Source organism: Dipteris shenzhenensis, chromosome 32, assembly GCF_047967505.1.
Source record: "Dipteris shenzhenensis isolate YYH24624 ecotype China chromosome 32, Dip_SZ_1.0, whole genome shotgun sequence".
Classification (NCBI taxonomy): Eukaryota; Viridiplantae; Streptophyta; class Polypodiopsida; order Gleicheniales; family Dipteridaceae; genus Dipteris; species Dipteris shenzhenensis.
The window spans coordinates 42753878-42769379 of NC_141627.1; the positions used below are offsets into that span (position 1 = coordinate 42753878).

Here is a 15502-nt window from a genome sequence, read left to right on the forward strand (position 1 = left end):
CAAGATTTGGTACTTGCCGTGCCGGTAAATGTTTTTTGCTTTGCATACTACATTTCAAGAAGATGTCATCCTTGGAACATCCAAAGGAACGTCAGTCCAAGAGGGCATCCAACAAGATCATTCAATTGACATTGTCTTGCATAGGCAACATCTATGCCATGAGAAAGATTACAAATATAGCCTAGGGGATTGCGTCAATACAATAGAGCATTTGACAAACACAAACTTACATCAGTAGAAATCTAAGCTGTAGCAGTTCAAGAATTGCCGCTTCTTTGCATAGGAAATACAAAACAAGCAATAGAATTTGTCACTTCTTTTCATAAGGGCTCTAATACCATGTTAGAAAATGAAATCCCACCAAACAGTATCCCATAGTGAAAGACTGATAGATTAGCCCAAGAATCACGCAAAAGTGTTTCCAAGCTTCATAACCAAATGTGTACTTCACAACATTCATCCGTGTGCAAACTAGCAAATAGAATGTGCTCAAAGACAATATGGAAGTAGCTCTAATATATTTCTGTCCATCCTCAAACCGGAGGAGATACAATACCAAAAAGGTTCTCTAGCACCTCTAGATCTCTGAGCCTACATGCTCTACTGGGCTATGTAGACTCTCCATCCTCTTCCAACTTGATATATTGAAAGCCAACCTAGGTGGGAAGCTCCTTGAGCTAAGTCTACATCCCTATGTAGGTCACCTTCACCTCCTATGTATAAGCCCAAGGATGGTCCTCCTGCTGCTCCTTTTTGCTCTTGGATTGCTACTCCAAGTGATGTTCAAATGAGGCCTAGAGGCCTCGCTTCTATAGGGCTGAAGCTCCTCCCCCTTTTGACTGATTTGCTACCCCCTCCTACCCAACTCAGCAGCCTTCCAAACGATTAGAAGGTTTGGGGGCTTATAAATGGCCCCCTTGGCTCTCTTTCTAGGTCTTTTGCTGGCTTGCTTGGCCATGTGACATACAGCCAGTGGCCCGAGTAGTTTTAGCCTTCTTTCTTGGCCCCAAGCCTACTACCTATAAGGGTCTTAAACAAGAGCACATTTTTATTAAAATAAAGCATAAAGCTAATACCTCGATACAAAATTATGTTCTCTCTAGAATAGACATATTGAGTACAACCTTAAGATATAAATGCCACACTATGTTGAAGCTAAACATCATTCCAATCAATCCTTTCCTAAGTAAGATTGCAACAACTCTAAAAGAAGTGAAGGCTCTAGAAACAAATCAGCTCTTTATTATTAGGATGCTTATATTAGACTTGTAAACTCACTCACACAAATCTCTTCAATGGCTTAGTGTTCAAATCATTGAAAAGTACACATCAAGGTAAGAGAAAATAAGGTACGTTGAGCTTACTCGCTATAATCCCTTTTGAATAGTAATGTCCTTATAGCAAAGGACATTTATTACGATGTGGAGACATTTACTAGTAGAGTGTGTTTCCATTCCATATTGCTTTTAATTGTTGTGCAATCTCAAAAGACATAAAAGTGTGACCTTGGTTTGAATATACAATGGTCCTCTCATTGATCCATGTGGGCACAACACATAATTAATGAGACACTGAGTTTTTATTTTTGATAATGTGGAAATTTGCACAACTTAGTGCTGGAAGTTGTTGTTGCACAAGTGATGCCAAGCTCAATCATTGCAGATAAATTATCATGTTTTGCCCCAACATCTTGTCCTTGTACATAAATGCTAGAAAGTCTATTTCATTGCTACCAATATTAATGCTAGCACGGCTTGCATTCCCATGCCTTTGTACTTCTAATTTTTGTGGTCCCTTGTTAGGATCATTGTGCATGTGGATGCTAATTGTCTGCATGGGAATCTAGCAAAACTCTAGAAGCAAAGGCTTAAATTAAAGGCTTGGATCAAAAGAAGCAATAGAGGGTCCTTAGGTTGATAAAAGACACAACTATCAAGATATAGGAGGCAGTTGCCACTTGTTTTTTGTCAGTCAAACCTAGAATGGGAATTGCAACCTTTGCCTATTTTGCTGATAAGAGGGCTATGATTTTATATGTTAACGGTCTTCTAGTGTGTACTATTAGACAAGATGAGACATTGCTTACATGCACTACAAAACTGATGAGGCAATTGCCAGGGATCTAAGAAAGATTTTTGCTTGCTACAATGCACACCTCATCATTCAGTGGGGCATTGAAGCATTTTTCAAATTTTTAATGGAGTTTCTACAAGGCACCTAGGTTGGAATTTTAGACGCCAACTTTGGTGAGTATAGGGGAAAATCTGCTAGAGTAATCCGTCAAGGCCATATCAAATATGACAAGTTTCCTAACACGTTAAATCTGGTCAGGCTCAAACTTCTAGATAACCTTTGGCCCCATTACAAAGACAAGATTTTCATGACAAATGCACATTTGGATGTAATTTGCATTGCCAAGAGCTATAAATGCTTGTGCAAAGCTCAATATCTTATATTAACATATAGGTATCTCATCTTCAAATTCAAACTAAAGGCTAGATTTTGTTTGATAAATGTTGTCTCTGTTTATTATTTTGTTGGAATTTGAGAGAGGTGAAGAGGCAATTTTATAATGAGTCATCAACATGACTAATGAAATATTTTCAAGACTTTTAATTGCATGTGAATTAGAATACATTGTTCTTGTCTAATCCAACGCTTGTCGTGGTGCTATTTTTTAATGAGCATTTTTTGGTAACCATGTGCAAAAGTCCTAAGTGCTCTCTCTCTCTCTCTCTCTCTCTCTCTCCCCCCCCCCTAATCCTTGCATGCATGCACATCACTTGTCTCCTCTCATGCTATCTTTCTCTCTCAAAATAGCCCAAAACTTCATGCAATCACTTTTGTTGATAAAAAGAATCAGATCATGACTGCATGGAGAGTGGGGAACGATGAGACAAGAGAGAACATCAATGACACTCTGCGCAATGGCTTTAGGAAACCTAAGGAATTGCTACTTCATAGTGTTAAAACTTGAAAATCAATGCCCTCATGAGGTGAGGGAGTACCCCACCATTACACTACTTGTGTGGATGTGGCAATGGCTACTATCTTTTGATCGTATACAAGATCTACTTCAAAATATTATCACAAAATTGGATAAAGCGAGCCTAACTAGTTTTTACGATTTTCTTTTGACCTTTGTATATCCTTCATTGCATACCCATACACAATACACTAGCAAGATCAATGTTGTTAACTTTTATAGTTTGGAAAAATATTTAAGTAGGATTGTTACATTCTATAGCTTTTACTTTTACATAGCTTTAAAGAAAAACATTATTCCATTCAACACTAGCAATATAGCAAAGGTGGAAGAGTAGCCTCCTCCCTAGCCTCCACAAAAAAAACATGATGTGGGAGATAAAACCGATCCCAAGGCCTCACTACATCTTAGGAAAACTAGAAAGACTTTAAAGAAAAACCATAATATATTCCATTCAACACCAGCAATATAGTAGAAGTGGGAGAGTAGTCTCCATCCAAGCCTCCACAACAAAACCCCAAAACCTTCATGAGGTGGTCTATCCCAAGCCCTCATTCCATCTCAAAAAAATAAAAATACAACATAAAAAATCATTGTCGAGATGAGAGTAGAGTGTATTAGTAATACACTTTTCTCTTTTCTCAAACGTAGGGATCATCTATAAAGATTTTTCTTTAGGCTAAAGCTACCTTAAAAAATAAATTTTTGCATTGTAATAGATTAGTTTGGTGTGTCTTGATTCGGCTATTGGTTTTCTCTTGAATAGTACATTTGACACTAAAAAAAGACCAAATCTATAAATTTTTGTTATACATAGAATGCATGAAAATTTTCTCCTTTTAGTGTCAAATCTAGTATTCAAGAGAAAAGAAATAGTGGAATTGTGATAGGACAAAATATTTGCAATGGTTTTAGCCATCTTAGCATTGGACATGGGTAGGTTCAACCATTGTCATGGTTGATGTGGCTAGTTTTGACGGTCATAGTGGTTGGTTTTAAACATGAACAATCACTCACATTGCCACCACTCAATATATCTGATGATGCTAGAAGCACTAACAAATTCAAGATTATTAATGCAAACTTGATAGAAGGGAACATGGGGAAGGGGGGTGAACCAATTGCAAAAAGGGGGGCTATGCTAGAGCTAGACATCGATGAATGAATTGATAGGTGTGGTGTTCTCTCTATTGTCATAGTCAAGGCTGAGTGGCTAGAAAGGAGGAACACTTCAAGATAACCTATACCTTTGATGGGAGTGGTGTTCCCTCTATTGTCGTAGCCGAGGCTGAGTGGCTAGAAAGGAGGAACACTTCAAGATAATCCATACCTTTGATAGTACATAGTTTGTTTCAAAATGGCATAGTACTATTGAAAATGAGCTCAAGGACTTCTAGCAAGAGAATGAATTTGTTTCTTAAACCTATGAGCCCTTCCATTGGAAATTCAATTGCCTGCACCTATGAGCCCTTCCATTAGAAACTTAAGGGCTTGCACCTATGAGACCTTCCATTGGAAAATGTAATGGCTTGCACCTATGACTCATGAGCCCTGCACCTATGAGTAGTTCCATTGCAAACTTGGTGGCCCATACTAGATGTGAATATAACAGAACAACGAGCTGGGATGGAAGTAAGGAATACATATCCTATTTTGAAAATTTATACCAATAGCCCTTGACTACATAAGATCTAGCCATAATTGATTTCCCCCATGCATCTTATTGTGCCTTGGAGTTCCCCTCCTTGGTGCCTCCACATTAGAGAATGTAAAAGTCCTAGCCTTTTGCATTGTCATCCTCACAATTTTTAAGGAATACATATCCTATTTTGAAAATTTATACCAATAGCCCCTGACTACATAAGATCTAGCCATAATTGATTTCCCTTGGAGTTCACCTCCTTGGTGCCTCCACATTGGAGAATGTAAAAGTCCTGGCTTTTTGCATTGTCATCCTCACAGTTTACAACAAAGTTATCTTCTACAAAGTCCTCACAGTTTACAACAAAATCATCTTCTACAAAAAGAGAATTACAAATAGCATCATGATGTCTCTACATATGCAGGTCCATTAACACAATGAAATACCCCTTCTTCCTCATCTTCATCATCCTTAGAGTCATCCTCAGCACCAGATTCATGCATTGGAGCTATCATGAGATATTGCCAACTCTATGTATGTGACTAGTTTTTACATCATCTCCATTTCTCCCACATGCATGAATCAAGGATGACAATGCTAAATATCAACCTTCTGTAAGATCAAGGGGAACTAATCATTTGCTAAATATCCATCCACAAATTCATGGAGCATGCATTCAAAATAGGCTTACAACTCCCATTTATATGTTTGTTGCACATCTGCAACCTTGAATTTTGAGAAGAATTCAGATTTGGTAGATTCACAAAACTTACATCTTAGAAAGGCAATACGTCAGCCACACACTTCAAGTTAAATCCAACCAACTTCAATTGCTCTTGCATGAGCTCCCTTGATAGCTTCCCCTACCCATGTAGCCTTAAATTGCAAGGTGGCCCATCAGATTAGACCCATGACAACTATATTTGATGCCCCCATCTTTCAACTATGCATCGTGAAAAAGAAAAGAAATGCTAGACAAATAATTTATCATCTGCTATATAGTAGTTAGTAATGTTCTTCATTTTGTTTGAAGAAGAGAAATAGCAACTAATATGCATGAAATAGTAACCTAGCTGGAGCACCATTGATTGAATCTTGTTCTGCTTCTTGAAAGCATAAGCATAATTTTTAGCAAAATTGATGATTGAAATAATGACATTATTGGAAAAGAGGGAGACACATAATTTGGATTGTTCAACCTGCCACCTATAAATGAAGTTGTGTTTGACCAAGAAGGCAAGATGCTATTTCATCATATTGAGTAAATCCCTACAAGGCGTCTTCTTTTGCACTTAGTTTTTTCTTCTCTTCTTCTTTCCTCCCTCATAGATAGCCATTTCTATGTCCTCAAAGACCTTGATAGCCACTAGCAAGTTATTATCAACTGCCTCTACTGGACAAGGTGCCAATTTTTGCACACTGAATCTTGGACACATTCCCAAGCAGGCATGCAAATTTGTGATACGTTTTTCCATCCACCTTTGCACAAAGTACATAATCCCCCATGTTTGTCACACTCTTGCATACATGCTGGGATGAGGTGCAAGCAGCTACCACTTTATCAGTGACACATACTGAACAAGTACATGCCCATGAAGGGCCATGAAGAGCAAATCGTGGATGCTGGACAAGATTCATTAAATCCGTTAAGAAAATCATTTGCATGGGTGCAATGCAATGACATGTGTACTGGTCCTTCATCCTTTGTAAGAAGTATGGCTTTAGACCTTCAAAGCTTCTTAGAAAGATTCTGACATGTAGATGTAGCTCTTCAAATAAGCGTCATATACCACATGAATTCATTGAGTCATCTCCCATTATACAGACCAATTGCATCAATGTTGTTGACAGCATCAAATAGCATGCAAAAAGGGGAGACGTTAAATATAAAGAGAATACTTTGAAACTTTGTGGAGATTAAAAACACTTGTAGATTTAAGGAGCAATTTCGGGAGAATTGTACTGCTATCAGATGCCACTTCAAGGTTTTGGAGCACTTTAAAGCTATCTTGGAGAAACTCCAAAGACAGCATGCACAGACTTTAAAGATTTAGAGAGTGCTTTAAATATATTGGGAACATGCTTTACAGTGTTACCCCGCAACTCATTTTAAAGCTAACATGAGCAGTTTAAATCTATATGTCCTATGCACCCTCCGAAAATCACTTTAAATCCATACAGGTTGGGGATAGTAGACCTTTAAAGCACTAGAGAATGCTTTAAAGCTATTTGAAGTGTTTGAGAAACACTCTCAAGATACAAGATGCTTGAAAGCTACTAGAAGAAAGTGAGTGAAGTAGCCTTTATGCTTTCAAGATGTAAAGCTATTCGAGGAAGTGCTTTACTAAAGTTTGAGAATTACACTTTAAAACAAGCCCTTTGAAATTCAAGAAAGAAGTAATAACTCAAGAAGGTAGGTGGACAAGCTTTCACCGTGTCTAATAGAGATAGAGAAAGTGGACAATCAAGTGAACAAGCTTTCATAGCCTCTAATAGAGGTAGAGAAAGAGGTAGATCAACAAATAGAGGAGTGGACATCAACATCACCATCAACAACATAATTAGCATCAATAACAAAATTGAAATCAAGGCAATCACTAACTCAATTTTCAAGGTTTAGTTTTGAAAACAGAGGTAAAAGTTCTCAACCAAAAGAGATTCCAAGCTAGAGGAAGTTCATCAAGAAATGTGTCAAGCATACAATGAAACTAGTATAAGTTTATGCATTATGAAAGAGATTGTAGAAAGAAGCAATATGATTAAGATTGTCAATATACTAGCACAAGAAATCTCAAAGATAGGGGAAACTTTCATGGACAAAGTCTAGTCACTATGCAAAATCAATGAGGTCAAACTTATGGTGTTAATTTAGTAGACAAAATGTATATTGTCATTGAAAGTTTGGAACAACAAACCCCATTGTGTATGGTGCATTTCCATGGAGTACACTTCCATAGTCTCCAAGACTATAGTATCCTAAGCAATAGTTTCCATGGAGTACACTTCCATAGTGTCCAAGACTATAGTATCCTAAGACTATAGTAATCTTACTATGCTTCTCCTCCATGATTTTGGCTGGTAGTTTAACTTGACGCATTGTCTATGACAATGGCGATAACATTTTTCAAGCCTCCCACCCTTGCAATTCTTATCTAGGCTTGGGCATAAAACCAACAAACTATGCATTTCTATGAAGCTACATATGATGCATCTCTGAAGTTTTCTGCCTTGTATCTACATATGCTTACCTTTAGCATAGGCATCACAAGCAATGCATGCAATGTACTAGAGTTTTCTACAAGAATACTCATATATATTTAAGAGTAAACAAAAAGTCACAAACAGAGTGATTGATGAATTGAGTAAAAGAAGAGTTTTATTGGTTACCAAGAAGAAATAGGGACCCCGAATTGGTGAAAAATGGTGATAAGTTTGCACGAGATGCAAGAGTTACATGCTCAAAATGAAGACCTTAGAAAACTTTATAGAATCCAAGCAAGCAAGATATAGAACCATTGTTTCAAGATATAGAACCATATTCTTAAAGGGTAAAGGCCCTTTACGAGTAGCAAGTCTTCCCCTTCCAAAAGATGGGAACTAGCCCTAGCCAATGTCACTGTTGCATGCAAGAATTTTGGGCATCAACGCACTAACTCCTGACGGGACCTTTCAGGTGAGATACGCTGTTATTCAAGGTAGCTTACTGGAAGCAATTCAACTCTCACCTCATGACCCTCATGTTCCACCTTTGCTCAAGGCGATTGAATTACATATTCGCATTTTCGAGCATTCTTGTCTGGCTGTAGCACGTATACAAGTAGGTCTAGGTGATCGACCCTCTCAATTTTTCTTTGATAAATTTTGTCAAAAGAGGTCACAGGAGTGTATCTCAGTGTTGCTGGACCCTCATGGTGTTGAGGTAACTGATGATTGGGGTATTGCAACGGTCATGAAAAATCATCTTTTAAGCATTGTGGGTACTAAACCTCCTCGTCTACCTTATCATGATAACCATCTCAACACCTTCCTTGAGCCGACAAAGCCGATGAGTATGCCTTGCCAGTGGAACTTCTAGTGGTGCACTTGGATTAGATGCCTTGAAGACAAGTAGAGGATTTGCAGAGAGGAACAGGCAAGGTTGAACCCTTGTTGTAAAGCATTTCCATTTAGAAGCATTAAATAAATACCGCAAGGGGCGTGGGGCCAGTGGGTGCACTATGTACTATTTTCATTGAGCAGGGCATTCTAGCCTCACCTTTGTTGTTGTTGAAGCTTGTTTCTAAGTTGTGCTAAGTGATTGAAGTGACTGAAGCTTGCATTGTGGCCATTTATATAGTTTATGACTGAGTAGAAGAAGATCACTGCCCTTTTGTTTATCGAAGGCCGGTTTCGGGAGCTGTGACGGCGGTTTAAGGTAGAGGCTTGTTGGAGGTAGTCAGAGCTGCCAAAAGGGTTGACAGCAGTAGTACTTCACCAATAAAAAAATAGCCAAAAAAATTTATTTAAAAAATTGGGAATTTCTGCTTTGCAGAAAATGAATTGATGCTAAGGCTACCCAGAGGGCAGGCCAAAAAGCCCAAATGCCATTTCTGAGCATGCCCGTTGTTGGAGGTCTGGCCTACACCCCTAGCACACATGCAATTAGGTGGCTAGAAGAGGCCTTCGGCTGCCGGCAGCATGTAGCTGCTATGGGACAGGCAGTTAATGGATACCAATTGACTATCTAAATAAGATAGTATACGAGGGCTAATGCCTTGATCTCTTTCCAACCCCTCAGGCCCTTTTGCATATTGGATGCAGAAAGGTCCAGGATGTCTAGGGAATCCGACAGCCACGACTCCGGCATGCTCAATGTGGCACTCTCATCAGAGCCCGCGCTAGCCAGTGGCTGATGGACAGTTTTGCCTCTTTGGTAAACTATGGCAGCTCTGCGGCTGCACTTGATGACGCATGATTTCACAAATCCTCTCACGTAGATCACCCATGATGATGATGTGAGGGTTGGGGCCCATGGGCATTCCTTGGGCTGGCGGTCAACTGCATGTGACATGCTTTAAATGGTACCTGCAGTGGGTAGATGACCCAGAGACTGGACACACTATCAATTTAGAGAATCATGTGGCAGCTCTTGAGAGGTAGCTGGCCTTCATCCAAGAGGGGGTTCTAGGAGTGGTGCCTTTCACCCCTCATACACCTGCAAACGAGAGTGCTAAACAAGGTCTTGGGTCAGCGCGTGGCTGCCACGTGTATAGGTGCTGAGTGAATACGGCGCACGTACAAATTGAGTATAAGATCACGGCCCAATGCTTTTGACCTCTCTCCAACCTCTCGAGCCCTTTAGTGCACTGGGTGAACAGATGGTCCAGTGGTGACTAGATGGCACAGCTGTAGTGATCTCACTTGACTTCTGGCATGGGCTCTTTTGTGCACGGTGTAAAGAGACGGTCCAGGGTGGCTAAGCGGCACAGCTTTGATGTTCTCGTACATTACACTCTTGGCGCTTTCACCCTCCTATTGAAAATTCTCATGAAATCTGGGCCTGCCCCACAAGTCTGTATTGCTGAAACCTTGATAATTTTGTCATCCCTTCTTTTTGACCTCTATCGAAGGGCTTGCATGCCTTTCTTTTGCCCTTGCATATTTCCTAGCTCATCTATTTTGTATGCATCGTCCCACCTGCCAGCACTTGCATAAATGTTTGCCATAAGCACATATGAAGCAGCAGATTCTGGATTTGTATGGACAAGCTGCTCAAAACATCTCAGCCCTCGTCCTACTTCCCCATATATTTTGCAGGCACTAAGCAAAGCTGTCCAGATTCCTTCAGATGGTGGATACCACATTATTTCCAAAAATTCCTCTGCCTCATTCGAATGTCCAGATCGTGCAAGAAGATCAGCCATGCAAGTACAGTGCTCCAATGTCGGTGCAATCCCATAATCTTTTTGCATCCCTTTGAAATACATGTGACCTTTGACCACCAGATTGATATGGCTGCATGCAGTAAGAAGCGATGTGAATGTAATTGCATCCGGCTTCACACCTTGTGCTTGCATGTCCTCATAGCACTGTGCAACCATATTGCCCTCATAGCTCATGCCATGTCCTTTTATCCTTGCAGTCCATGACACAACATCTCGAACTGGAAGCCTGTCAAAAACTTCCTGTGCCTCTAAAATTGAACCACATTTGGCATACATATCCACCAAAGTGTTGCCAAGAGGGAGATTTCTTCCCAATCCCATTTGGGCAATGTCAGCATGTATTTCTTGACCATAAGTTAGGGCTCCCCTGCTGCGACAAACTTTCAGAACAGAAACAAAGGTGGCTGCATTTGGAGAGACCCCCTCCAGTTGCATCTGCTCAAAACACTTCAGCGCTTCCAGACCAGGTCCGTGATCCGCATACCCTGCAATTAATGCAGTCCACGACACAACATCTCGAACTGGCAGCTTGTCAAACACTTCCTGTGCCTCTGAAAGTGAGCCACATTTGGCATACATGTCAATCAAAGTATTGCCAACTTTAAGATCTCCTCCGAACCCCTTCTGTGTGATCTCAGCGTGTATTTCTTTGCCCTTGCTTAGGGCTCCCATGCCACCACAAGCTTTCAAGACGCAAATTAACGTGACAGCATTTGGATTGACACTCTCCAGTAGCATTTCTTCGAAACATTTCAGTGTTTCCTGACCAGGTCCATGTTCAGCATATCCAGCAATCAGCACAGTCCAGGAAACAACATCCCGAACTGCCAGCTTATTAAAAGCTTGTCGTGCCTCTGAAAGTGCACCGCATTTGACATACATGTCAACCAAAGTGTTGCCAATAAATTTATCTCGTTCAAATCCTTTCTTTGAGATCTGCAAGTGTATTTCACGGCCAATGCCTAGGGCTCCTATGCTGCCACAAAGTTTCAGAATACAAACAAAGGTAGCAGAATTCGAACAGACACCCTCTAGTTGCATCTCTTCAAAGCAATCCATCACTTCTTGCAAAAGTCCATGCTCAGCATATCCTGTAATTAGTACATTCCATGACACGACATCTCGAACTGGCAATTTCTCAAAGACTTCCTGTGCCTCTAAAAGGTGGTCACATTTAAAATACATGTCTACCAATGTGCTGCCAACAAATTGATCTCTTCCCCACCCCTTTCGTGCGATCTCAGTATGTATTTCACGGCCCTTGCCTATGGCTCCAATGCTGCCACAAGCCTTCAAGATGCAAACAAAAGTGATAACATCTGGAGAGACACCCTCCACGTCCATCAGTTTGAAGCATTTCAGCGCTTGAAGACCATATCCATGTTCAGCATATCCCGCAATGACTGAATTCCACGACACAGCATTTTGAACTGGCAGCCTGTCAAAGACTTCCTGAGCTTCTAAAAGTGAGCCACATTTGGCATACATGTCAACCAAGGCATTGCCAACAAAAAGATGTCTTGCCATGTCCATCTGTGAGATCTTGGCATGAATTTCATGGCCTTTGCCTATGGCTCCCACACTGCCACAAGCTTTCAAGGCACAAACGAGTGTCACAGCATTTGGAGAGACAAAATCCCATTGCATCTGTTCAAAGCATTTCAATGCTTCCTGACCGTGGCCATGGTCAGAAAATCCTGCAATTAGTGCACTCCATGACACGACATCTCGATCTGGCAGCTTGTCAAAGACTTCCTGTGCATCCGAAAGTGAGCCGCATTTGGCATACATGTCGACCAAAGTGTTGCACACAGAAAGATCTCTTCCAAAACCCTTTTGAGTGATTTCAGCATGTATGGCTCGCCCTTTGTTTATGACCCCCATGCTGCCACAAGCTTTTAAGACGCAAGCATATGTGATAGCATCTGGAGAGACACCCTCCCATTGCATCTGTCCAAAGCCTTTCAGTGCTTCCTGACCCTGTCCATGTGCAGTGCATCCTGCAATTAGTGCATTCCAGGACACCACATTTCGAACTGGCAGCTTCTCAAAGGTTTCATACGCCTCTGAAAGAGAACCACATTTGCCATACATGCTGACCAAAGTGCTGCTGACAATAAGGTCTCTTTCAAAACCCATTCGTGCAATCTCAACATGTATTTTCTGGCCCTTGTCTATCACCCCCATGCTACTACAAGCTTTTAAGGCACAAGCACATGTCATAGCATTCGGACACAGGCCCTCCAGTTGCATCTGTTCAAAGCATTCCAGCGCTTCTTGAGCAGGTCCATGTTCAGCATATGCTGCAATTAGGACAGTCCATGACAATATATCTCGAACTGGCAGCTTGTCAAAGGCTGCCCTTGCCTCTAAAATTGAGCCACATTTGGCATACATGACAACCAAACTGTTGCCCACAGAAAGATCTCTTACAAATCCCTTTAGTGCCATTTCAGCATGTATTTCCCGGCCCCTGCCTATCGCTCCAATGCCGCCACAAACTTTTAAAACACAAACGTATGTTACAGCATTGGGAGAGGTGCCCTCAAGTTTCATCTGTTCAAAACCTTTCAGTGCTTTCTGTGCAGGTCCATATTCTGCATATCCCGCAATCAGTGAGGTCCATGACACAACATCTCGAATCGGCAGCTTGTCAAACACTTCGCGGGCCTCTGACAGTGAGCTACATTTGGAATACATATCAACCAAAGAGCTGCCAATCAAAAGATCTCTTTCAAACCCCCTTTGTAAGATCTCAGCATGTATTTCTCGACCCTTGCCTATGGCTCCCATGCTGCCACAAGCTTTCACGATGGAAGCAAAAGTGATATGATCGGGAGCAAGGCACTCTAGTTGCATCCGTTCATAACACCCCAAGGCTTCCAAACCATATCCATGTTCAGCATATCCTGCAATTAGTGCATTCCATGTCACAACATTTTGAACAGGCAGGTTGTAAAAGACTTCTCGTGCCTCTGAAAGTGAGGCACATTTGGCATACATGTGGATCAAAGTGCTGCCAACAAAAACATCTCTTTCAAATCCCTTTTGGATGATTTCAGCATGAATATCTCGGCCTCTTTCCCTATCTTTCATACTAGCACAAGCTTTTAGTAGGGCTGTAAGAGTATAGCTAGTAGGACGTACACTGTGCCCTAGCATTTTCTGATATAGGTTGAGGGCATGCTGCGCCTGCCCACACTTGGTATATCCTAATATTAGGCAAGTCCATGAATGCTCATTCTTATCTATCAACCTGTCAAAAGCCTGCTGAGCATTGGACACACCTCCACATTCCACAAACATTGGCACAATGTAATTCCCAGCAGCTTTAAAAGATTCCAGGCCATTGTTGCAGATGTGAGCATTCACACGCTTGGCATAAGCAAGAACTTTTTCTTTCCTGCACTTTTGCACGACATAGATAATGTTATCAACTGAAGGTAGCTCATTCTTCCGGTCCAAAATGCTGAGTGCCTTCTCTACACTCAGGGTTGGCCACTTACCATCCTCTAGTGGCTGTGGATCACCCACCTGCACTCCAGGCATAAAACTAGCCTTGCAAATCTGGCGGGACCCTGCTACCTCCTCTGCCAAGCCAGGGTCCCAAAATTTTGAGCGCACCTGTTTTGGCTTTGCATGCCAAGCAGATGCTTTGCCCCCATTGGCTCCCTGGCTTTCCTCCTTGTCAAGCATGTCTTTCATCCGACCTGGTTTGTACCATTCGTCTGTCGCCTCGTTAGTACTTTTATGGATGAAATCTGGAGCCTTTGGCCGTGTCTGCTAGAACTCACCATAAGTTGTTAGACAAACTATTCAATTGTAGTGTGACACCATGATGTTCAAATAATTCTATAGCTTCACGTATGCCACAGCATTTTCTGCCGAGCCATACGCCATTCTTTACCTTGTCACAGCCCTCAGAGGGATCATCGAAGTACTCCATCCACCCAGCACGTATATCGCACTTCATATCTGCCAGGAGGAACGCAATGAAAACCTGCTCGCAGCTGAATCGATGATTGAAGGAAAGAGAAGGCCTGTCTGGCCGTCCCAAAGCAGCATACCTGAGCTCGGACACATTAAGGCCCTTCGCAAAGGGGAAGCAGAAGAATCTTGGACCAATTGACTCATTTGCCACTGACCACCTGATGGACGACCAGAAACGTCACGACCTGGCGGGCAATTACTCCACTCCCAGTTCGAGACAAGTGGCCATGAATAAGGATGTTGGAATAAGGGTACAGCAAGCCGACGGGATGTCCATCCCCCTCCTCTTCCTGCCTCTTCTACTGCGTTTGCTTCTGCTGCTCTTTCTATTGCTGTCCTGCAGGACCCGTCTTGGTTAGGACGATAGACATATGGTTTTGGATGTCCAGCTGCTAATGTGACAGGCGAGGTAGCTGTAGTTGACAACATGACTGGACTCTGGCACCTCAGCTCAACAGCGCTGAGCAGGGAGGAACTCATGTGAACTTTGAAGAGGTGGCTGTGGGGCTCAGTGCACACGCACGCTCCGTTTTGTGGATGTGCACGACAATCGAGAGTTCATATTGCGCACGTGACCTCCCGCTTTGTTTCAGCTCCAGCCAATGAGACTCGGGTGGGAATGTTTTCAAGAGGTATAGAGCTTGATGGGTGAGCCAGCCAATTAGCTCTCCCTTCAACGTTTGCACGCTTCCATTAAATGCTTCAAGCTACTTCAAGTTATTTGGGCTATTCAAGCTTGGGAATGAAACTCAATGAACTCTTGGAAACTCAGCATGCATTTCAAATCAGACCAAGCAACTCCTATTTTAGTAGACATCGTCGTGAGACAAGAGACATGGTTAAGGGGATTTTCGAAATCAAGCTCCGATAAGCCACAAAATACTGAAACCACCTATAACAAAGTATTCCATATCGAGAAGTACACGTAGAGCATACTCGTTTTTTCTTGTTTACGCAATG

At 41.7% G+C, this 15502-nt stretch overlaps 1 protein-coding gene across 1 annotated transcript; it reads right to left on the bottom strand.

The window, feature by feature from the left end:
* Window positions 1-9139: 9139 nt before the first annotated feature.
* LOC147880788 (pentatricopeptide repeat-containing protein At3g09040, mitochondrial-like) lies at window positions 9140-15127 on the bottom strand. The gene is made up of 3 exons (XM_087370790.1): window positions 14620-15127; window positions 14460-14527; window positions 9140-14332 (listed from the first exon to the last, which is right to left on the bottom strand). The coding sequence occupies exons 1-3, from the start codon at window positions 15020-15022 to the stop codon at window positions 10229-10231; spliced, it is 4575 nt and encodes a 1524-aa protein (XP_087226916.1). The 5' UTR covers window positions 15023-15127; the 3' UTR covers window positions 9140-10228.
* Window positions 15128-15502: the final 375 nt, after the last annotated feature.